This window comes from Sipha flava, unplaced genomic scaffold, assembly GCF_003268045.1.
Source record: "Sipha flava isolate LNK unplaced genomic scaffold, YSA_version1 130_pilon_pilon, whole genome shotgun sequence".
NCBI lineage: Eukaryota > Metazoa > Arthropoda > Insecta > Hemiptera > Aphididae > Sipha > Sipha flava.
This window is the reverse complement of record NW_020271756.1, coordinates 938861-966055: the sequence shown is the minus strand read 5'-3', so window position 1 is coordinate 966055 and position 27195 is coordinate 938861. Positions and strand designations below refer to the sequence as shown.

Sequence of the window (27195 nt, the reverse complement as noted above, 5' to 3'; positions counted from 1 at the left end):
GGGACTAGCGGGCTACAGGCTTCCCGAAATGTTTTATAAAACTTAAAAATTATTATAAACGTATGTTATATTTTAATGGTGCTTTATGCTTATTTACAATTTGCATCCAACGTCAAATCATACTTTGAATGAAATGTAGATAAGTACCTACTGTGTCTTGTTAATAATTCTTAAAAAGCAGTGGTAATTTAACTCTGTCCATAGTAAGTAGCCCCTCCCGAAAATACTTTCTGTATACACCACTGGAATGCCTGGCTATAAACTGTTTAACATGGATTTTTCTTTTTTAAACGCCTCAATACATTTCCAAATACTAAGATGAATTACATTTAATGTGGATGAAAATCTATTGTGCCAAACTTTTACTGAATTGTTTGTTTTTTAAATATTTTCTACTAAATAATAATAACAATTCACCATCATATCATAAAAATGTATACGCGGTGAGTTGTAAATGTGGTGAAATGCGACAGTGAAAAATTACGTAGTGAATTAATTGCGGTGAAATATTCTGAAATACCTTCTACAATCCATCACTGTTTGTAAAATTGAAAAATTTTTAGCAATACTCAATACAGTAATGAATGGAAGATAAATATTTTGGTATTTGTTGAGTATGTGACATACCAAACTTTCAAACATCCACAATCTTTTTCATACCATCCAAAGTAAAAATTTTTTAAACTGAAAAAAACTTTAATTTTATGATTTAATTTAAAACTTAATATATGGGTTACTTTTTGAACTTATGGTTAACATTTAAAATTGCAAGAATGATTAACTTTTAACATTACTTCAAAAATTAACAAAGATAAAAAATTATGAATAAAAAATACAGACTATGAACACTATATATATATTTTTTCCTTCAAAATGAATTAAATTTATATTTGGTACAAAATCATTTATAATACAAATTAATGATGCAATTCACACAAATACTAATATTTATAAAATATTTTATATTGTTATGGTAGTGCCAAAAAAAAAAAAAAAAAATCAATATCAAATTCAAATGTGCACATTTTATGTATATACATAAAAAAATACATTAAAATCAAATCCTATTTTAAAAGTCATCAAGTATAATTTTTTAATATATTTATATAAAATTACACAAAAACATAAAAATAAGATTACTACTTAAAAATTGCATTTTTATTACTATATAATTAAAATTACATTACAAAATGAAAAAAATAAAATAAAAAAGAAGAATAAATAGAAATAATAACAGTATGAAAAACAAATAAAAATGGGATAACTCAAAAAAAATTACAAAAGGAAAAACTCAATCAAATGATTTAAAATCATTGAATTCTAATTTCACTATTATAATTTTTACTATAGTTCACTTAGTCTGTTGTATATCTTAATATACAAGGAGAAATTATTGTTAAAAAACTAGAATGTTAATTGTCGAGGTTTAAATCCAGGCGCCTTTGTGTTGTGATTCTTGTGCGGTGTTTTCATTTGCAAACATTTATAAGCTAATGCTGTCATTTCTTGTTGATCATTAGTTTTACCACATGTAATTTTCCATCTTACATCATCCTACATGGAAACAACATTAAAAAAAAAATCTGTTAACAAAGTAATTTATGAAGTGACTTAATAAAATTAATTATTAAATATTTAATGTTTGTATAACTTAGTACGTACCTTGGGTACAAGGCCTGCCCACTTTTGTCTGTATGGACTTCCAATGTGTAGACGCTTGAGGACATTGCTGCTATCGGGTGATTGTGGTAACTGTCTGCAGATAATTTTCGTTTGCGAAATGTCTGGTGAGGCAGTAGGGCCATTCTGGTCATCACAAAACAATACATACAACCACCGTTTACTACACCATCACCATAATAATAACGAATAGCTACAACTACTTATTATTATTACTTTTTATAATAAAAATAATACAAATAAAAGAATTGTGAATAATAATAAAGCATCTTCAGAAATAGATTAAATTTAACATATTAAAAGTTTTAGAAATGTTTTTTTAATATTTATTAAAAATTTAATTAAATAAAATAATATTCAAACAATACAATTGTCAGAATAAATTGTATCATAACATAAAAATACAAATTATAAAAATTCTTATGATGTGGTAGGTATCTAATATACAAAATAAGATTTTATGTTTATTAAAATAAAAAAAGATTCCTTATTATTTATCAAATAATACTTAATTATCTAATTATATTATGTATTATGTCTTCGTTTTATAGAAGTACTCGTGTATATTACCAATTTAAGGACCTTCATTGATGTGTTCAATTTGTTTTTAATATAATTTTTACAACAAATACTTTAATGGGTAACCAATATAGAAAACAAAAAATTGATAGTTTTAATTTTTATATATAAATCAAAAAAACTGAAATTATATTTGTTTTTTTTAATTATTTACAATTTTAAAAATAAAATCAATGCTTATGTAATATAAATTTGTATGTATGTAATGGGAAAAGGAGAAGTAAATTAAATAAACTCAGAATTTGCAAAGATTTACACTTATAAATATAGTACTGAGTATATTATTGTTTCTTATGCATAAGATGCATTTCATAAATGTATTTCATCCGAATATACAGTAAGTTCCGCTTAATGTGATCACTGGTTTATAGAATCAACTGTTTATTGTGATCAAAAAGTAAAATCCCAAACCAAATCTTTTGATTCTAATTTTAAATTGATCTTTTATTAGAATCACTATGTACCGGATAATTGAATTACTAATGAACATTCTTTTCATTTTTATGGTGTATCAAACCGATTAATTTATAACAATAGTTTTATTTTTGAATTTATCAGTGTAACAGTGTATGGTGTACATCGCGTGGCTCAGTTATCGTTGTATGTTGTATACTCGTCTTATATTTTATTGTAGTTCGTGATTAAACATTTTTCGTAAATGTCAAACAAACGAAAAGATTAATCAATAAAAGAATTACACATTCGGTTTAATAAATTAAAAAAATGTTCACAAAGAGAAGCCGCATTAGCTCTGAAAATTCCTCTCAGCCTACGTAAAACAAAATTTTAAAAAATCGGAAACGAAATAGACAAAATGTTAATATAGAAGAATGTTTGTTACGATGGCTTCAACAAGCTAGAAATTCAAATGTACCGGTCAGTAATTCTGTTTTAGAAGAGAAAGCTATACATTTAGCTTTGCAACTAGGTATAGCTAATTTTTATCCAACGATTGGGTGATTGACTCGTTAGAAAAACAGAAACAATATTGTTTAAAAAAAAAAACATGCGGAGAAAAAAGACGCAGATTTTCAAGCTGCAGAAGAAAACTTAAAGGATTGTATTGCATCGTCTAATTATGCACCTGATGATATAAACAATGTCCGAAATAAAATTTACAAAACATCGATTTGAAATTTTTACCACCAAACACTACTTCAATTATATAGCCTCTTGATCAGGGAATCATAAAAACAATGAAAACTTATTATCGAAAAGCAATGCGAAATTTTATTATTGAAACTATAGATGTATGTGAAATTCCAGCATCACATATAGCTCGTAAAATTAATGTGTTAGAAGCTGTACATATGGTAGTTAATTCTTGGGATAAAGTTACTTCAAAATGTATAATTGTTTTCGAAGAGCTGGATTTTCACAAATTGAGTCCGATGATGAAGAATTACAGGACTCAGAACTCATAGACACAAATTTTGAAAATTGGATTTTAATTATCAAGATTTATCTACTTTTGGAGCATTGTCTGATAAAGAAGTAACTGATTTTTAAATACAAATTAATTAAGAAGAAAATATTGAAGAAGACGATGATGAGACAATTGTGGAAATCACTAAAAAAGAAATAAGAATTTTTTGGAAAAGATGAAAGAAGCTGTTCAAAAATACAGTGATAACAATACTTTTCAGTTGTTTCAAAAATTACAGGTACAATGCATAAACATTATTATTAAATATTGAGTGTTTAATTTTACCTTAAAATATATTAATTTCAGGCTAATATGAAAAAAAAATTAGAAGAGTCTCAAGTACAATCAAAAATAGATAATTATTTTACATTGTTTTAAATGTATTTTTTTGTTCTTAAATTATTTTTTATTTAATTTAAATTTTATTTTAAGTATATATATATAAATATAGAACCATGAAAAAAAAAATTTATGGAATCAACCGTTTAGTAGAATCAAAATAGCCTGGACCAATGTGATCACATTAAGCAGAACTCACTGTTTATAGAAAACTATGTTAGTCAAATTAAAGAAACATATAAGTTTGAAAACTAGGATCCATTATTATTTTTAAATTAGTTCTTTTCAATTTTTTTTACTATAGAATTTCTTATTATTTTAGAATTCATTAAATCATGCACAAAAAATAATGAAAAAATTATATGGGTGAATAATAACATATTTTTGAATATTAATAAACATACCCAAAATAATATCATTACAACATTTATTTTAATGATTTTAATTACTTCATATTTTATACAATAATGTTAATGTTTACCCATACAACTTTAAATCTCAAATTACAAACACATTCAACAAAATTTTTCTAATTACAATACAATTAGTGATAGGCAGAATTTATTAATTCCAATAAATTTAGTTTGTAGCTCTATACAACTTTGTTCTATAAGTCTATACTCAAAGGATTAATTGAAATATTTTATTTAAATAATAAATCATTAACTTAAATTATAAAAAATTATTTTAAGACTTATTTAAAAAAATAAAAAAATTCAAAATTGCATCACATAGTAACCAAAGATTCACTAACAATAAATTCCTAATTTTAGAAAATATTTTACTCTATTAACGTGGTTTTTTTTTTTTTTTTTGAATGCTTTATGCAACATTGAAAAGACACAAATTTAAATTTCTTAAAACCATTAGGTTAGGAGTACTAGTGTACTTCTAATTTTGTATTTATTTAATTATAAAAATAAATTTTAAAACCATCTAAATTAGTACATTTAAATAAATAATTAATAAATTATTAAGTCTTTAAGATTAGTGATAAAATGGAAAATTTATTGACTAATTTAAATTTTCATATTTGTTGGGCCGGCAAATTAGACAAATTAGCAGGGGATATGTATGTGTGAAGAAAACCAATTAATGGTTAATAGTAAATAATAATTTCTGCCAATCACTAACAACAATCTATACTACGTGTAATAATAAATATAATAAGGTGATTTATTTAAACACAAGATTATTTTCTTACCACAAATACATTTAGTTGACACATAAATATTGAAACTATAGACTCCATCTTAAAATTTTTTTAAATGATTTGTATATATATATATATATTAAAAATTTGTTAGAACCCATTTGAACAAACACAAACCAATTTATAAAAAATATAAAATACATTTTTTGTTTAGATATGTATTTTAAGGGTCAATATTTAATTGAATTTATTGAACGTATGAAAAATGATGTTCTGTTGGTGTATCAAATTTCAATTATTAATACTCAGTTATAAATCCTTTTAACATACAAAACAATAGACCAAGTTACCATTCAATAGTTTTTTTTTAAAAAAAATAAAAATAATGTTCATGCACCTTCAAGTGTTTGTTGTTACTATTATTTTATGGGTGATTGAAACTAAGTATACTTCTCTAAGTGCAAAACTATATAAACTGCAATGAATCATCTAAGGGTGCAATCATTAAAAGAGTGACAAAGAAAAACTAGGTTTTTTAATGACCTACTCACCCAAATACCTGAAAAATATTAACAAAACAAACAAAAAATCTAAGTTACGAAAAATAAAAATTAATAAAAATTATCAGTCTAAAAACGGGCACACAAAAAAAGATAATAGGTATTGTGTATGATATAATATTCACTCTTCAAACCAAATTAGTGTGAATAACAAACCAAAGATTATTTTTTACCTTTGAAGCTGAATATTCTTCAGGTGTAAACATGTTCCTAGTGCCATCAATTATACTTGATTCATATACTTCTTCAGTATTTGTTTCTCTAATTATTTTAGACTAAAAATATACATTATTTTTAACTTAATAAAAATAAAAATCACTAATAATTTGTATATACATTTTTAGAATTATTGTAAATAATCAAAATATATAATAATAGATACTATTTTTACTCATGTATATAATTATAAATAATTATAGAAAATTTTAAATCTGATATTTCAATCATAAAATATTTATTAAAATGATCATTATATGAACTTAATTAAAAATACTTACAGATGAATCAATAGGCTGATTCCAAGAAGCAGTCGGTGAAGCCCAAACTGGGGCAAGACTTTTTCTTGCTTTTTTTTGAGGGGTAGGTGATGAAGGTTCTGCATTTTCTTTTCCACATGCAACGGTATCATTAGTATCCTACAAATTATAATTTAAAAATAAAATGAAAATAATAATGAACACAAAGAAATTTAAAATTATTACACAGAACATATTAGAGCTATCAGTTTCATACTGTGAATCAGAAAATTCTGATTCTTTTTTTACTCGATCCTCTTGCTTAATGTAATCAGTAATATCCTCAATTAAAGCTGACGGCGATTGAGCCTAAGTAAAATATACAAATAAGTGAATAGAGTAAACATTGCTTATACCAATTTATTCCTTACCAAATGTTTTACACCCATTTTACGACCAGCCTCAGCAAGAGCAATTTTGAACGGAGTTGGTGTATGAGGGGTATTTATTTTACACATTATTTCTGGAGTCTTGACATCATCACGACTCCTTCCAGCAAATTTATAGGTTAAATTTGGTGTAACCAAAGTTTCTGATTTTATAGTTTGGTCGCCAGATTCCTCATTTAGTTTACTACAACTAGGTAATAGACGCCTGACAGGTGTTGAAGATGAATTAACATCAAATGATAATGATGGACTATTTAAAAACTAAAAAAAAAAAAAAAAATAGAGATTAATATTTAAATTTAAATAAATTAAACAAATTAGAGGCATTAGATACTAATAAAATATTTTAGCAGAAATAAAATTGTATTTATATTATATCCCTTAGTCCAATAACTACACTATAGTAACAACAATTCATTCAAACATTCAAGTGAAAATTAATTTAATTATATTATTGTTTTAGTAACAATCATAATAATAAATCACATGATTAAATCTTCAAACAAATTTTATTGTTGTTGTTACAATAATGCACCCAATCCTAATAAACATTATTAATGAAATTTAAATAAGTAAAAAATTCCAACCACCAAATTTATATGCAAAAAATAAAAGAAAATAAACAAAAACCTCATGCACACAAAATATAATGAGATATGTTAACAAAATTTAGAATATAAATTAATTTAAAAGCAAAACTGAATGATAAAAATCATTTAATTTAATATAATTTATAAAATTATTTCATAATTAATATATTTATTGTTAACATTTAAGAAAAAAAGTGAATTTCTAACCATCCAAAATTAATATATCATTACACCAAAATCTAACAAATTTGATTCATAAAATTAAAAAAATGATTACCATACATAAACTTTTAATCAAACTACAACAATAAGTTAACAATAAAGGCAATAAAACTAATTACTTACATATGAGTCAATTACATGCATATGTATTAAGAGTATACATAATGAAATATAATACAACAATATACGATGGAGGTTAAATGATAATATATTTACATACTTGTGAGGGACTGAATGGTAGTTGTTTAATTGGTGTTCTTTTTTCTGGTGTTCCAGGTATGCTCAAGCCTGACAAAATAGTCTAGACCACAAAGACACACACATCTCAATTTTTTTTTTTTTTTTTTTTTTTAAAGCAACAATCATACCCAAATTTAAAAAGTGCCAATTTTGTCTACATAACTAATTCTAAAATAGAAAAAACTTAATAAAATTTAAGTATTCTGAAAACACAATTCATACTGAAAGTTAAATCGTATTAATTTTAATTCAACAGTATGTGTTATTTTCAATAAATATATATTTAGTAAAATTTAAAATATGGAAATAATAAATTAAAAACACAAAATGGTCTGTTATGTTCATCATCACAATCATCCATTATAAAAAAAAATAAACGTTTATCGTATTAGTGATTTTAAAATAAACTATGATTAACTATTGAAGTTTGAGCATAGGATGTTATCCAAGGATTAATGGAAATAAAAACTATATAAAAGCAACTTAAACATGTAAAATCAGCTAAATATTATGTCGTTTCAATCATTGTAGATAACTGTGAAAATTTAATCAGTAAAATTTATGATTTTAAATAAAATAAAAACTACAGAATTTGGTTTTACAATAAAAATGATTACTTTGAATAATACCAGGATTGAAGTGATGAATGGCCCATAACCTTTTTTACCAAAATAAGAAATAAATGCGCCCTTAAAATGAATTGCTTAAATGTTGGTACACGGTACATGACAAAATTGGTAACTACATCATAAATTCAAATTTTAATATTATACTTAATTATAATTCATTAACAAACATTAAGTATACAATTAAATTTAAATTTAAAAGATTATATTAAAACAAAATAACAAAAATTAATTGATAACTTTTTGGTGAATATTTTATAAGCACCATTACATCTGAATATAATCTTAACAAATTAAATGTCAATAAAGTATTTGCATTTAATAAAACTTTGTTTCATAAATCCCTTGAATCTTTAACTCAATTTCAATGTACATTAATAAATATTTGTAAATGCAAAATAACATGGCAAATAAAGCAAACACAATCTTTATTATACAGCAATATAATTATTAAATTCCAATTAATTTATGAATTTGTTGGTAATATGATGTAGTACCTGTGCCAAATACAATATATTAATGAATAAAACCAATAAAGCACCCATACAATAAAAAAATAAAACCCATAATCTTACCTTTGAATAAAACAACAGCAATATTTATTCTCAAACTCAAAAAAAAAGCTTTTTCAAAAATGTAAAACAAGACTAGGTGAAATACCTACACTGATATTTTTATACTTTACCCATACTTAATGTAAACAAAATTAGCTTATAATTATTATATTTATTTTTTCACTTACATTGCACTGTATATTCAAGCCAATTTCAGGATATTCTGAAAAACTTCTACGCCGCCGGTGAACTTTATTATTTGGTGAAAATGAATTTGGTTTGTTGGGTGAAGTATTATAATGATAAACTACAACATGACATTTTTAAAATGTAGTAACATAATTTATAATTTATAATAACTTACAAATTTCTTGACATGATTCTTGTTTTGGAGATTTTACAGGTGTATTAAGGCGAAGTTCAGCATACCCTTCATCAGGAGAACTACCCACAACACTATTACTAGTTTGTTGAGTTTCGATATAACCTCCAGTCTCGAACAACCTGAATTAAATTAATTATAAAACCTAATTCATTATTTCTCATAATTTAATATAATACCTATATGGTGAATAACATGATGGAGAATTAGTTTGCAAAGGTACAGATGCTGGTCTAGGAGGAGACTCAAATTTATAATCAATTTTAAATACATCTTTAACAACAATTGGATTTTTTTTCTGAGGAGTTGACATTAAAGAATTTAAAACTTCTGCAGCAGCAACAACTTCAGCTTTATCTCGAACATCCTGATCAGGATCTTCTTTAAGTTGAATATCATCAGGAATATATTTTGGAGGCATCCAACCAAGATACTAGAATAAATGTTAAAATATAAATACTTATAAACAATATATACAATTAAATATTACTTGTGTTGGCACATCAATAGTAATGTATTCGGACTGATTAATAAGCGATGTATTTGGAAGGCTTTTGATAGATTCGTCTCTGTTATCCATTGAGGATTTAATACTTTTTGATTTTGGTTTTAACATACTTTTACCATACACTTCACCCTTATCATCAATTTCATACTTCCTTCGCATGGTTGAATTCCAATGATTTTTTATAGCATTATCAGTCCTAAACATTTTTTAGATAATAAATACAATTGTTAAATTTGACTACTTTAAAAATAAATACATGTAAATTACACATTAATGGCAAAGGTGTGAAACCTAAAAACTGACAAATTTTAAATCAAAGTAAAAATACATTGACAATATAATTTGGAATTTTATAGATTTGTGTTACAAAATAATCAGTTTTCTCTTAAATTGTATTATTAGTTATGAGTATAATAACTAATAAGTATTTAGATCGAAAATTATACTACTGTCATTAATTAAAAATATAGTAAAATGAATAATTAATTCACAACTTGATAACCATAAAATCATATCAAAAATTATAATGAACATTTTTATGCAGATTTTATTGTAAAATTGTTATTTATTTGTTTTGATGTTTTTTCACATACTTTAATAAATTATTTTTAAACAAAATTATTTACATTTTAATATAAATTTCTAAATTTCCATTAATTAGTAAAAGGCTCAAAGCACCCAACAAGATAAATGAAGAAGAAAAATGATCATCATTTTTATGTTGGTATAAATAACTTTATTTCTAAAAAAAATACTGATCTATATTGAGAGATTACTATAGACACCTTACCAAGGCCTTAAATTAATATAATATAAATATTTTGTCAGCAAATTATGAGATAATGAATCTTAACCATTGAAAATGTCTTTTAAACTAATAATTTATACTTAGTAAATGTAATTATTTAATTATACCTTCCTGGTAACAATTTAGCAATTTTGGCCCATTGATTCCCCCATTGACTATGAGCCCTAAATATTATTCGATCCTCTTCATCTGTCCAGGCACTTTTTTTAATATTTGGATTTAAATGATTATGCCATCTTTCACGACACTGTTTACCTATTCGGCCTTTTAAATGTCGTGCTATAAGAGTCCATTTTTTGGGGCCATATTTTTCTACAAGTTCCAATACAGTTTCGTCTTCCTAATAACACAAATAAAGATAATTTATTAATTTCACAACTTAAACAATTTAAAACTCATTATACTTCTTTTGTCCAAGGCCCTTTTACTAAATCGGGATTGACAACTTTGTGCCATCGCTGTTGGCATTGAATATCTGAGCGATCGGTGAAGTGTTGGGCAATGACATCCCATCGTTCTTGGTATTCTTCTACAAGTTGCTTTAATCTCATATCCTATATAGAGTAATAAAATGTCAATAATAACAAACAATTATGCATTATACATAAATATTTAATATAATGTATACAACTATAAACATATAAGCTCACCAATCCTATAGACTTATATAATTATCACATAATATGTCTTCTAATATTGTAGAAATTAATAAATTAAAAATTAAAAGTGTACTTCTGTGACATGTATATTGTAGATATTTAAATTAATTAACTTAAAAATCCTTTGAGTTTTAATCAAAAAAATTTAGGATATTCTTTTTTTTTATCTTTCTGAACACTAATTACTGACCTCTTCTTTGGTCCAGCGACCCTTATTGATGGAGTTGTTCGATGGTTTGTATTCAACCAACCGTCGACCATCTTCACCTGACAATATTGGGATGCCAAGTGGCACCGCATAATCATCTGAATCTTCTCCATCATCCGTTTCACTATCGTAACCTGATTTGGACCTTAACAATTTAAAACATGAAAGTAGTATTATAACTGGTAATAAATAACTAGGAATTCTTATTTTAATATAAATAAAATTATGAATGTTTTTGATTTAAAATACTCAAAATAAATCCATTATAAAAGTTTCATTAAGAAAATATTTACTATACATAAAGAGGGTCAATACTTAAATACATACAAAGGAGTATAATCATTTTTTTTTTTTTTTTTGTGGAATAATAATGGAGTAGGTATGAAGTTATAGACCGTAAATCCTGTTTCCTGAACCCTTCTTCTTAAAGAATACTAACCTAATTATATCAAAATATTGACTAAATAATAAATCAAGAGTACAATATGTAAAATATTAACATGATAATCTATTTCATCAAAAAATTAATAAATAAATACTTCCAATTAACCCTCCAATTTTTACAAATTATATTTTTTAACTAATTAAAACATTTATGTTTATTTTTTAACAATATATAATTGCAACTTGATATAAAGCTTAATTCAGATTAAGAAAAAAATTCTTAATATACATAACATAGGTTTTTAAATGGCAAGTAATTTAATAAAGCTAAATAATCCAATTAAATTTATAATTTTACCATACAAAGTTAATAAAATCATTTTAGGTGTATTAAATAATCCAACGCTACAGTACATACTAGCAATAAATAAGTTGTAGTATTTTTTCATTATCTTGTATTAGGTTAAGTACCTAATAGTGTAATGATTAATTTAGTAAGCACCAAAATACAGTTTTATGAATTTGTAACACTTTTTCTAATATTAATCTGTCACTTACATAACATAACAATATACTAAAATAATCAGTAATATTTCTCACAGTTACATTAAAATAATTGCTGTGTATATATTAGCTAAATTAAATATCATACATTAAAATTAACATCAATTGCTTTTATAAGTGATAATTATATTAAAAAATAAAATTGTTACATTAACATGTATAAAATAATTAATAACCACAATATCATATAATTTTACCAAGTTAAATTAACTATAGGATAACTTATTAAATTTAGCTAAATGTAAATTTAAGAAAATATTAAAGATCTATAATTTACAGAAGAACTAGTTTAACATTTGTATATAAAAATATCTTCTTTATAATTTTATAAGAATGATTTCCAATATTTTTTTCTTAGTGGGCCACATTGGTAAACAATTATCTTAGAGCAGGCCACCAAATATAAAAGTACGAATAATATCAATATTAACCTAATAATGTTACACATAGTAGGTATATAATATACATGTTAAATTTGTTTTCAAAAATTTTATTAACTACTGAAAAGATTACAAATTAAAGTGTAGGTAAACATTAATTTAATCAGTAGGCTTTTGTAGGTGCACGGGTTTTATCGAGAAATTTTTATTTGAAAATGTTTGAAAATAAAATTAGTAATTTTAAAAAAATTGCAACAGGCCACATTGAATACCTTCATGGGCCACACGTGGCCCTCAGGCCGCAAGTCGAGCACCACTGTTTTAAATAATAACAGTCATAATATTAAATACAATTAAAATTTAATAGAAAATAATTAATACAAAAATGTACTAGTAGAGTTATGTATTTAACACATTTATGTATGTAAAAATCACAAACCTAATTTTACTAGGATACATTTATTTATTTATTTATTTATTTTGAATTATTTAACTATTTAATAATTACATTATTCTACTTAAATAAGAAATACAATAATATTGTTTTTAAAAAAGTAAATGCATTTTAAAACTTACTCTTCATTTGGTGGAAGTAAAAGCATTCGTTTATTACAAGTATTATGGTATTCTGGACCACTTACACAGTTATAAGGTCGCTTAGACATGGAAACATTAAGAAATCGACTTTGTAGAAAATATTTTATTATGAGAGTCTTAAATAATGAATGACAAAACAACCTACATGATACGAAAAAAAATGTGCGTATAGAATACAACACTACACTAAGGCTATATGGCGGGAGAACAGAGGCCAGGTGGTATAAGACAGCTGGGACATTGGTTAGGGGATCAACTAAGCTACACAACCCCTCCCATTGGCTATATTAGACATGAATACTTGATATGTACGTAAAAAAAAAGAGGAAGCTGATTTCCTAACACAAGAAGAAAGGGGCTCAGTCAAAAAATATTAAGTGATGCAACATTGAATAATACATTGAAGAACTAGAGAGCACTTGAATTAAAGCTAGAAAACATTTAGTTAAATAGTTTTGCAATACCTACTGTTTTTTAAATTTTGTGCATCAAATTCAAATTTACAAAATATCTTTTAATATATAGTAAGTTAATTTCATACTGTAGGTTGTCATAACTGATATATACATCACGGTTAGATGACCACGGTATGTACATGTAAAACAATATAAACTAATGTAATACATGGGTTTTTCTGTTTTAGTTCCAATTTTAAAACAAAACTAGTATTATTTTGAAATAATATGCCGGATTTACGCAAAGACCTTGTTAAGGAAAGAAGGGAAGTAGCGATAATTACTTTGAGAAACAAATTAATAAGCGGTCAACAATTTGTTCACTAAAATATTTTTGTATTTAATGAGAAATATTAAAACTTTGGGATAGAAATTGATTAACGGTATTAATATATCATTAATAAGTACATTGATTTTATACAGTGGCGCCCAGACAGGTTACCAAGGAGTACAATTGCATGTGCTCTCGTCGTGGGTGAATGTATGGGTGGGTAAATAATTAGACAACTTCGATACCAAACATTTTGGGAGTATGGTAAGCAAATAACATTATTATTATTATACAAACATTACACCTATACGGCACTGGGTGTAGACATATTAATTTTAATTAATTATAATAAATCTTAATTTCTTAAATTTATAGTTGTTTTAAGAGTTAATTACAGTTACAGACAACAATTTAAACGAACGTTTTTTTTTTTAAAAAAAAGTTGGTGGGTGGCCGGGTGGCTAACTTTTTTTTAGTTGCATGTGCTCTCGAAATACATTTGTGCGCCACTAATTTTATAAAACTTTTAAAAAATAAAAACCTTGTCGATGGAATAGTATTTAGTCGATATATTTTGTTTCTCATAATTGTCTATTTGTGATTACAACGGTTTGACTATTTCTTTCACTAATCGTTGCTGTTCATTATTATTATATACGATTGATAAAAATAAGTTTTAGATACCAATTTCGCAAGCATGCTATGTCAAATGAAAAATACAATAATTTCAGTATATATATATATGTTATAAATAATATATTATGATAAATTCACAATATACTAAAATTTAAATCTTGGTTGTGAATTGTATGGAAGTCATATGCATGTATTTATTATAAATTTAAAGATTATAATAATAATTTTAATGTAAATATAATATAATATTCATATATACCTAATTAAATAAAAAAGAACTATACTTCTGTATAAGCATTTAAATGAGACAACAATTCTCTAAATTTTCCACTACGCACGCACTCAGAAATCTATAGTATATTTTACTTTTTTAAAACTGTCAGTTAAATAGATAATTTAATAGATAGTAAATTATAACCTATAAAGTACTTAAATATGTAAAAAAAAACGACCTACATGATGATGTATACTAATTTTTTTTCACTATGGGTAGAAGAGGGAAGGAGGATCGCAAATTTATTAACTACTTAAAAAACACACATGAATTTAATATCAATAAATGATATTTTATTAAATGTATGTAGTATTTACCCTTATATTGATCTACATTGAAATACATTGCAGGCCTCCGTAGAAAAACCCAATTCATGTTTACTCCTGGGCGCAAAATATCAAGAATCTGTGATAGGTACTTGTCCATAAATCAACAAAACAAAAATTCAACTTTCCCCCACATATTTAAATCATTTAAATCATTTTTAAAACAAGAACAAAAAAAAAAAAACCACGAACCCAAAATTAGATACCTAAGTCTCTGATTTAAAAACGCTTTCAAAGCATTTCCATAGAGTAACTTATAGATTATAATTCATAATATAAAACACCGAGAAATAATGTTCAAGTTATAAATGGCTTAGAACAGGGATCGCCAACTTTTTCAAACAAGTGAGCTACATTTGACATTTAAGTCCCTGGTGATCGACATCTAAGTGAATTTAGGTCTTTATGAAGAGATTTGTTTGATGAGCAAAAGAAAAAAAGGTTTAAGATCCAAAGAATAATTATTTATTGTACTTTCATAATAATAATCTAATGTTAACATTATCCGATTAATCTGATTATTTTGCGCGATCGACCGATAGTGGTAAATTTAAATTGTACAACGATCGACCTATATTCCTAAAAAGATCGACCAGTCGATCACGATCGACTGGTTGGCGATCCCTTGCTTAGAAAATATACTGTCCTCGGACTCCGCATATTTAACATCATGAAATAGTTAAATAATTCTAATACGCAAAATCAAAATTATTTCGTTTTGGTATTATTATTGTTCAAACACCTAGTTCCAAAATAATATACAGATAATTATAATTTTGAAAAAAAAAAATGTTAATCAAATAAGATGAAGTTTTGTTTCCTTATCTAATACATACATAATAACAATACATTGTTATGTATTAATTTTACTTAATATTGGTACTTCATTAAAATATTTAACAAAAATACAATGAACTCAAAAATATTCTCTTAATCTAGACGCCACAATTTAGATTTATTATATAGAATATCTACGGCCATAATATTAATTTGTTATTTCTGAGCTAACATAATTAAAGTAAAGCTTACACACAATGATTGAATCAGTACTGTCATTCAGTGATAAATATTTATTAAAGATACCTAAACATTTATAAACGGCAATTACGCAACCATAATGTGAAACTCTTTGTTTTTTTACTCTCACATTATGTCAAACTAGGAGATAAAAGTTTTTAAAAAAAATCATTTTTGGACCTCACACACGTCCACTGAGTATAAAATATATTCTTATTATTGATTAGTGTGAATTGATGTAACTTGGTACGTACTACATTGACAAATAATATATCTAAATACAAAGGCGTATTTTCAAATAAATTGTGTGTTTGTGTGTGTGTGTGTGTGTGTGTGTGGGGGGGGGGGGGTTCAAATGTTTCTATAATATGATAAAAATTATATACAAGGTATGAATTAATAACTCCAATATTATACATATATTTTTATACAAATATTACAACCACATGGTATTTATTTTATATTCTCTTTCTCTGTACCTTCATAGCAAGTAATTTATGACTTTTGAAACTTTTTATGTAACTTAGTAATGAACTAAAGTGTATAAGCTTAAAAGCTAACAATAATAGTTACAGGTACCCCATGACGTTATCTAATCTCTTTTAACGCAAAGTTAAAAAAGCTAAACAATCTATATTATTATATTATTAGTTATATGTATATTTATATTATTATAATATATTATTATTAATATATATATATTATAATATATTATATATTATATTATTATATTATATTTATATTATTTATAATATGTATCTTAATAGTATAGTTGCATAATAATTACATCAAATTAGATACATACATATCTATTTTATTTATGAATTAAAACCTTAATATTTATTAGTAATTATTAATAAACACGTTAATTAAATAATAAAAATAAATTAAATAAGCTGTACTAAAAATGTGGAAAAAAAATTATTCTATTTAAAAGCCAAACAAATCATATGGTGAAATAAAATAGTTATCATATTAGTAATAATTGAAACCCAAAAAATACAATATATAGTTACGCAATACATAAAATACACCAATATCGTTATGTGCAAATGCAATATATAATTTTTAGTTTTCACAAAATATTTTAAGAACTAATTAGCTTAGATTTTATATAACTGAACAATTTAGAAAAGTTATTTAATACAATTTTTAATTTAAGGATTATTTTCAATTGAAAGTCTGGCAGTTAATATTCTAAAAATAATATAAACCGAAAAAATCTATTTATATTTATTTTTATTGAAATGTTTTAATCAAAGAAGTTTCTTATACCCTATTTTCTCATTTCTATTGTTCATGAAAATACGAGTATTGAATAAGTTATTAAAATAGACTAAATATTTCACCAATGAGAAATTTATAGTAAAACAAACAAATCCTTCTCTAAAAATAGAATGTTAAGCTTAATAAAAACAATTAAAATAAAGGCTTCACTAAACCTAAATCATAAAATAAATAATAACTAAGGTTATATGGAGTGCAAAATAATATTTGCATTATCTTTTTATCTATTTCGACATTGTTTAATAAAAAAATAGATTTATTTTCAATACATCCATATTTCCTATTTCAATAACAAACAGTTAATACATTTTTTAACATATTTAAAAAATTGAATAACCAATGAGTAGTATTACTATATTTTGATTAACATTTGTTTTATAAGCATTTTACCTAAATGATATCTTTCAACATATAGAAGAATTACATAAAACTATCCATCACACAATATAAATAGTTGCATATTTTTAAAACAAAAAGTAAAATACTCAAACATTTTCCAAACCTAAAAAAAACTTTTTAACTTTTAGATGTAATAACCCTTGATATTTAATTTTTAAAATAGAAATATAATAGGTAAATGCATTTAAAAATAAATTTTACTTTTTTTTTTTTAAATAACCTTAAGTATTAATTCATTATATCTACACACCAAACAATTGGTAAATAAAATAATAATATATAAATAATGAAATAAATTCACTAACAGTTTTTATACAACATTGTTTAGATGATATTAATTTAAAAATTAAATTGTATGTATAAATTAATATCTTTGTTACTTTATTTATTATAATTTTTTTTTTAAATTGATTCTTAAGCCTGGCAACTATGGTCATTAGTTGTTAGTAGGATTATTATTGTGGGTTTTTTGGTAGTGTTTTTGAAATGGTAGGCTCATAACACGTGAGTGTTCGTGTTATGGCAGAGTTTCGAATGGGCAACAGTAGGTTTCTGCCATGCCCGGTTGGGGGATGGCAGCCTCTCTCGCCAGTTGTCTGCCCAGAGAGAAGTACCGCCCGTGACCGAGGTTCGAACCGGTGACGATGCGCGTTGCAACTTTATTACTTTAATTAACACTCTAAATGGCAATTCATTTCTTTTTTTTTTGTAAAAAATAAACAATGCACTAACACAAATATACCATTAACATACATATATCTGTTTAATATTCTAAGTTTATTTATTTGGCTTAAATAAATACATAAAATTTAGTAACACTTACACAATAAGTATATAATTAATTACAGTATAAAGATAATTATAAAAATAAAGCAATTAATAATTTAATAAATTAATATGCTACATTATCTATACCTCTTACATGTAAGATTATATGTACATTTCATATTATATTTTAACTATCTAAAATTAACAAATTGGCTAAGAAAAATAATTTATTTTTATAATTTTTAAAAGTTTTTCAATCTGTTAAAATACAGAACAATAAAAACATTGATGAAAATAAATAAAAATTGACTAGTTATAAATCAATTAGTATTCAGGTTTTGCTAATTATATGTGGTTGCCAAGGGAGTTGATAGTTTATAAGGATACCGAGGTAGTGCACACACTGGATAGAAGGAAGTAGATGGTTATTGAAGTAAAGTAGGTAAGGACATATTCTGAGGCAAAGGGTTAAGGTACAGTGAATGAATTAAGTTTCAATAATTTGAACCCCTCATCTTTTGGACCACATTTCAAGGCTTTTTAATGATCTTGTATGTATGAAGAGGCAAGAACAAGTTCTAGACTAATTGTTAATATGGCTTTGTTGTTTGTAAAGTCACCAACTAGTATGTGGTTCAAGGTCGGCTTGTCTGAGATGTAAAGACTAAAGAAAAGGCGAGCAATTACTGCATCTTGGGGGTACAATGGCTTTTATTTCTGATGGAGAAAAGAAAGAAAACCTACAGATACGGAGAAGTAGCAATCTTGAAGGTAGGATGTAAGGATTAGATATTAATGGCTATGAAAGAGGAGTTTCAGTATGTAGAGAAGTCCTAAATGTCTAAATTTGTCAAATACTTTAAGACATTGATAAATTCATCAGGCAATAGTTTTTCTTCTGAGAAAAATAAAAATTTGTCAACCAGGTGATGAATCAGGTGGATTGTTGATTAACTGTTATGAAAACCAAATTGAGAGTCAGGTAGTGTTTTGGCTTTCTTAATTATTGGCTGTAAATATTTGAGTATTTTTTCAAATAGTTTAGAGCAGTGGTATTATGATTTTTAAGGGGTACGAATGTGGTCAACAAACCTTTAAATTTAAATTATTTATGTGGAAAAAGGTTATTCAAGTTTAACTTATATTAAAAGTAAATATAGAAACAAATTAAATGTTGAAAATGATTTAAAATTGTATTTAACTAAATTAGAACCCAATATTGATCAACTATGCCAACAAAAACAAACTCACCCTTCTCACTAATTTCTTTGAAAATAAGCTCATTTTGTTTTTCACATTTTTTGTGTTAGTTTTCAATGAAATAAAAATGTATGAAGGTTTTTAAATTTTTTTATATTTATTTTAGTTTACTAACTAAGAAAGTGTACTCAAAAAAAAAAATATTGATAAAAAGGGGTACAGTTTTTATAAAAGTTTGAGAATCTCTAGTTTAGAAAGTTGGGCGACTTAAGGGTGGTTTTTTGCTGTAATGTGCAAAGACAAACTAAAAAAAAAAAAATGATGGTTTTAGTAGGAGTATTAAAATATTCCCATAATATAGAAAAATAATAGTTTTTCTGGGTAGATATTTCACCACTTCAGTTATAATTAGGTCAAAACCACAATTTTTTTAAATTAAATCCTTTTTCACTAAAATGAAGGGTAGAGGAGAGTTAAGATAGTTTTCAAATTGTTTGATTTCGGTTGGAGAAATAATATTATAGTGCAGTTAAAAAGTGTTTAATAAGTGATTGGTAAATATATCTGCTTGTGTTTGTTCAAATAATGCCCAACTGCCATCAGTGATTTATAATATAAAGGGGAGATTTTGTTCCTAGAGACTTTCCATAAGAAGGCACCTTTGCCTAGAGAAGTAAAACTAGCGCAAGATTCATATTTGAGATTAGCTAATAAACATTTATACTTCTGGGTAAGTGTATTGTAGTGGGATTTGTCTAAAGTAGGGGTGGCCAACCCATTTGCAAGCCACTTTAGAAACATATTATGATTCCGCTGGCCACATATAAATTTATTAGTATTTTGTCCCAATAAAAAAAAAATTTGGAGTAAACATTTTAAACAGAATTAATAATATTATTACAAAATAAGTTTTAGTGTATTAATTATTTTAAATATACAGAATAAATTATTATTGTTTTTATCACTGGATTCTGAATCCAATTCTTTAAATTGTCGGTGTGGAAGCGCATGTGATTGAATGTAATTCACTGTTTTTATGGCTATTTGCATAACATGGTTCATCGACAATACTTGGGAACAAACATTTTGTTGATGAATTAACAGTTTGTTGCGATTACATTGTTAATAATATGGATTCCGTGTTGTGCGGGCATTCCAGAATATTTTATTGGGACAAAAATAAATTTTTTTCGGTAAATGTTTGATAAATCTCGCGGGTCGCAAACTTTTCAAGGTGGGCCACATGTGGCCCGCAAGTTAACCATACCTGGTCTAAATGGTATCTAGTTCTCCACCATATACGACAAGCACAACATTTTTAAAACATTAAAGTTTATACATAAAATGGGAAATCAAGGAGAGACTTTTCCTGTGAGGATATAGTTTAGGTTTAACTGAGTAAAAGAAAAATAATAAAAAAAATTTTTTTTTATATTAATTAACCAATGAAAATAAAAATTACCAATTTGATTTATTTGTAACTGAACAAATTAAAGACTTTAAAGTTATAAATAATTTATTTTTCATTAAATATTTAAATTACATAGATAAAAAATAATACTAGGATATTTCAACTATTTTACTTAACTAATAACATCGGTTATAGAATAGACTATTCTACAAGCCATGTTAATTTAAAATATCGACCTAAGGAATATCTTAAGTTTTATATCATGTTGATACAAATAGTACTTCTTAAAGATTTCTAGAAATTCTGAATATCACATATATATTTAATATATTTTAATAATATTAAATTTATTTTATTTCCCAAAACTATTTGTTATTCTAAACTATTAGATAAAAATTATATTTTAATGTTGACAAATGATTGTTGAGTTTTTCAGCATAATAATACTAAGCTCTACATAGGTACATCTGTGGTAATATCATACATTACAGTGCATTTTATAAGGAGTTTTCACTGGGCGACAAAAAATATTTTTCCCAATATAGTCAATATAATACCATAGTACGATTATAGTATTACACGTTTGTTTCACATTATTTAGCCCTATCTTTCAAAATATTGTTGACATAGTATAATCACTGGGCGACATTTGTGTCCCCTAGTTAAATAATTAAAAAATGCACTGATATATTATACAAATGTAAGTCCTTAAAATATGTATGCCTTTGCCCAAAAAGTATAACACTGATATCGATTATTGCATTTCATGTATGCATTACATTTAACTTTTTCAAATTTAATAGTCTGGTTTAAAATAAAAACAAAAATGAATAAACATTGTTCGCAAAATACATATTAACTTAAATATGACTAAAAATTAAAAATACATAACTACACAATAAATGATAATTAACATATTCATACGAATTTATAACAATTGTAGAACTTTGAAAGGGAAAAAAATTTGAAACCATGTATCATTGATTTGTTAAATAGTAATAATAACAAGACACTTTCAAGAAAAAATTGCTAAAAAGTATAATTAGAAAATTCAAAACTAATTGCCATTTTCATACCGTACCTAAAATAATTTAGTAGTTTTAATGAAATTATCATACAAAACATTATAATTATCAAACTTGGGGCAGATTATAAAATTGTTTAACAAGTAGATATCTAATTGGAATTATTGAACACTATTTTCATTTTCCAATATCCAATCAAACTCACTTTTAAACTTCATGTTTAAAAATCGAGTAGTCTAATCAATAAATTAGATATTGTAATAGAATACCAGTATCAATGTTTACACCAATGATAAAAGATAGATAGTATATTCACAGAAGCAACTAAATAAAAAACATCCTGTTATTATTTTAAGTTTGATTTTAGATTTAATTCAACGATATTTTTATCAAAGATAATAAATTAAATAATATGTTATATTGTACTAAGTTTAAGTGGACAAGGTACGACGTAACTCGTAATGAGATATGTATACACGCATGAGAATGCTAGTATTTTGTCAATGACACGTATTATATTATTATATTGTAAATCACATTTAAATGCCTTACGAGAAATCGATCAACACGATATAAAAAAACGGTTTTGTACAAATGCGTTACACAAGACGATCAGAATCCGTTATCATGCTTGTTTTTTCATATGCACAAATGTATTAAAAAATTTAACAATACGAAATCGGTATAACCTACAAGAGCTGGCACGTAAATTTTCGGAACAAAACACAATCATTTTTAAAATACGCAACTGACAACAGACCAAGGTCATAGAAAATTCAAACTAAGTGTGTGTGTGTATGTGTGTGTGTACGCGTGAGGTCCGTTCGTAAAATCGTTAATGTATCTTGAATACTTTCTTAACTACTTCTTAACACTAAACTAAGGGCAACGTCGCAATGGTAATAACCCACAATAATGTTAATGTCGTCCGTAAGGATAAAATCGTAATTCGTAACTAACCCATCAATGCCAATGACACGGGACGGGCAATTAAAGAATAAAAAATCAAAAGAATTCGAAAAAGAACAAATCAAATTAAATTAAAAAAAAAGCAAGCCAGAAGCAAACATAACGCGCGCTCTCACCTATTCATTTATCGATCAGAAATAGAAACAACCGTTGTGATTACGACGCAACGGCCAACAACCGACATTCCATTTGATTTTGAATAGCCAACTGCTCGAAGCTTCCGGCCGTCCTTATGATGGCTAGGCGAACGGGCATTGCATTTAACGGACGTTTGTTACAGGTACACCGTAGTGTTCGTTTGTGGCGATCACCGTGGCTGTGTGGACTCGAACGCGGCCAAACGGCGAGGCGGATAGCGCATTCGAAAATCGAAAAACGGATGGAAAACAAAAATATTGTTATTATTCGTTGTTTTTTTTCTTATTGTTGTCCGTACGAACTGCGATGCGTTAACGCTAGATGCTGCTGCTGCTCCTACCGCGCCATCCGATCGCTGGTTGGCCCGTTGGTTTCCGCTGGAGATGATTGTACCCGTCCGTTCGTAAAGTTGTAACGTTCGAGTTCCGGGCCCCAGTGTTACCGGCCTGGGGCACACCGAATTCCCTGGGTGGGCGAACTCGTGACTTCGCCGTCGTTACTGCCTCGCGACGCACATGACGACGTGTACTACGTGCACGTGCTCCCATCTGTTGGCCATGCATAAAACGTACACCGAAATAATCAGTAATTCATATTACTATTGATTATAGAATAGACTACCCTTGTTCCGTCAACTTTAATTATGACTTTTGCATTATTATCGCAATCGATATTCAAAAATCGCATTTCAGTAAGGAAATAGGCAGATTAACAGGGTATACCGAGTATGCCAAGGCACACTTTAAACATTTTCGGCCATTCCTGTGACAATTTTTTCTTTCGAAATAACGTTTTCGAAATTGACTTACGTGAGTTGAAGTACTCAAGTTGAAGTAAACTATGAAAAAAAATTCAATCATATTGTATGTCAAAGAGGAATTAAAAGTTAAAGTTAAAACTTCTAAAGTTACTTTCTGAAAAATTTAAAAATATTGTGCTATTTCATACCCTATTGTTATTAAAAGTTTAAACAATTATTATGATACATAAATTATACTACTATAATAAAAGTAAAATTACAAGCAAAGCCTTAGAAATAGTTAAAAATATTTATTTTTATTTTTTTATTTCCTATGGCATGAATATCAAACACATAACACACCATTAAATTTTTAACTGTAACAAATAATAGAATAATAAAATAAAATAAAACAAAATAAAAAACAGAATATATCATTCCGGTAACACACATAATATAGTTCTTAGTATAAACGCAAATAAAATAAATCAACATATAATTAAGTATTGTTATAAATAATAATTAGTTATAATTATAAGTTTAAGTCAAGTTCTTTTAGCCATTCTATTGCCTCTTTGGTAACTTTGTGGATTACTTCAGTCCCTTATTCAAATAACCTCCTGGGACAAGATTCCACAATGTGTTTCATGGTTTGTTTCACTTCCCCACAATCACACGCTGCACTATCTTTGTAGCGCCATTTGAATAATAAAGATCCACATCTTCCCTGTCCTATCCTAATCCGATTTATTGTTGTCCATTTTTTTATTGGTAGTAACAAGCCTTCCATATTTTGTCCGGGTCTAGTAATAAGATCTTTATTTGTAACATATGCCCACTCTTCATTCCATGATTTACTACTACAAAATTGAGTGTTGATTAAGTTCTTTTTTTTTTCGACAGCTTATATAATATAATGTATGAGTTCGGCTTCCATAGGAAATTCATATCACTGACGAAAATGTGTACGGACGGAACAAGATACTAAGTTAGAGTGAATTATATATTATCTGAAGAATTTGAAGTAATAACAGGGCTTAAGCAGGGTGACGCACTATCGCCAATGCTTTTAAACATAGCATTAGAAAAAGTATTACGCAGTGTACAAAGTGTCACTGGTGGTTGGGGTTAGAATAGACCACCGGTTTGTCCCTGCCTGTCGTAAGAGGCGACAAATGGGACTTGTAGGAGGGCAGCAGCTCCTACAATATTGAGTGTAGGTGCAGGTAACCTCGTAGAGGTAGAAACAGCTACACGTCAAATAATAAACAGCAGATATGGCAGCCATATAACTGGTGATTACACTGCGATGCGGAAGGCAAATAGGAAACCACCGCATTAATATTCCTTAGTTAAAGCAATGAACATGACGTTTTCTCAAGTAAAAGATTCCGGAGGTAAAATAGTCCCCCGTTCGGATCTCCGGGTGGGGACTACTAGAGAAGAAAGAATGGTCAAGAAAAGTAGACAAGATAGAAAAATAGCAACCTGGAATGTACGAACCCTATTACAATTTGGGAAACTGGATAATCTAAAAATAGAAATGGCAAGGATGAGCATTGATATTCTAGAAATTTCGGAAGTAAGATGGCTTGAAACTGGAGATATATGGAGTGGAAATTATAGATTTATATACTCAGGCACATCTGTTAAGTACCCTGGAAGGGGAGGAGTTGGCATAATGCTTAGAAAGGACATTGGAAAGAAAGTGAAAAGTTACGTGCAGTACAGTGAAAGGATTATTCTTGTTAAAATAGAAACCAAACCAAAAGACACAATCATAGTACAAGTCTATATGCCAACCTCCAACAGTAATGATAGCCAAGTAGAAGAAGTATACGAACAAATAGAGAAAGCTATTGATACAATCAAAGGAGAAGAAAATCTGATCATCATGGGAGACTGGAACGCAATAGTAGGAGAAGGAAAAGGAGAAAGAAATATTATGGGAAAATATGGTCTGAGAAAAAGGAATGATCGGGGAGATAGACTGGTGGAATTTTGTGCAAAACATGATCTGATAATAACGAATACATGTTTCAATCATCACCCAAGGAGAAGGTACACATGGAAAATGCCAGGAGATGTGGGAAGGTATCAAATTGATTTCATCATGGTAAAAAATAGATTTAAAAACCAAGTCAAAGATAGTCAGAGTTATCCTGGTGCGGATATAGACAGTGACCACAATTTGGTCATGATGAAATGCAATCTCAATTTTAAAAAAATTAAAAGGAGAGGAAACACCAATCGATGGCAAACTAGTAAACTAAAGGAAGAAAAAGTAAATGAAAAGTTTAAAGAATACACAAATAAAATAAAAACACATGAAGAACAGGACATTAACACCAGGTGGACTTCCTTGAGAGAAACAACTACAAATGCAGCAACTGAGATAATGAAAGAAACAAAAAGCACATTACCGAGGAAAGAATGGATAACACCAGAGATTATTGAAATGATAGAAGAGAGAAGGAAGTATAAAAACTTAAACACTAATGAATATCAAAAGAGATACAGGACTTTAAGAAACTTGATCATAAGGAAATCAAAAACAGCAAAAGAAAAATATCTAGAAGGAAAGTGCGAGGAAATAGACATTTTGATACGAATGGGCAAGATAGAGGAAGCATATAAAACAGTAAAAAGGTTCTTCGGAGTACGTACACTCAAAAATGGAGCAATAGAAAATAAAGAAGGAGAGATAATTTATGAACAGGAACAGGTTGTAGATAGATGGAAAGAATACATAGAAACACTATACAAAGAAGAAGAACTGTTTGTTACAGACTTAGAAAAGATAAACGACAATGAGCAAGATGAAGAATATGTAGAATATCCAATATTAAGAGAAGAATTTGACAAAGCATTAAGAGACTTAAAACCAAAGAAAGCACCGGGAATAGATGGGATCTAG

The 27195-nt window shown here is 26.7% G+C and overlaps 2 protein-coding genes across 6 annotated transcripts; one reads left to right on the top strand and one right to left on the bottom strand.

Moving 5' to 3' along the window:
* Window positions 1–1305: 1305 nt before the first annotated feature.
* LOC112694479 (transcriptional activator Myb) lies at window positions 1306–23921 on the bottom strand. Of its 5 annotated transcripts, XM_025569950.1 has the most exons (16): window positions 13343–13528; window positions 11421–11583; window positions 10976–11125; window positions 10679–10911; window positions 9746–9959; window positions 9435–9688; window positions 9238–9377; window positions 9062–9180; window positions 7674–7754; window positions 6624–6902; window positions 6439–6561; window positions 6235–6372; window positions 5911–6012; window positions 5729–5736; window positions 1663–1806; window positions 1461–1554 (listed from the first exon to the last, which is right to left on the bottom strand). In XM_025569950.1, the coding sequence occupies exons 1-16, from the start codon at window positions 13429–13431 to the stop codon at window positions 1545–1547; spliced, it is 2247 nt and encodes a 748-aa protein (XP_025425735.1). In that variant the 5' UTR covers window positions 13432–13528; the 3' UTR covers window positions 1461–1544. The 5 variants fall into 5 exon arrangements, with proteins under 5 accessions (XP_025425734.1, XP_025425733.1, XP_025425731.1 ...); XM_025569946.1 differs by lacking the exon at window positions 5729–5736 and having other exon boundaries at window positions 1307–1554; window positions 13343–13527; XM_025569947.1 differs by lacking the exons at window positions 5729–5736; window positions 13343–13528 and adding an exon at window positions 23518–23921 and having other exon boundaries at window positions 1308–1554.
* A 1723-nt stretch (window positions 23922–25644) lies between these two features.
* On the top strand, window positions 25645–27195 carry LOC112694459 (craniofacial development protein 2-like). The gene has a single exon (XM_025569922.1). The coding sequence runs from the start codon at window positions 25645–25647 to the stop codon at window positions 27193–27195; it is 1551 nt and encodes a 516-aa protein (XP_025425707.1).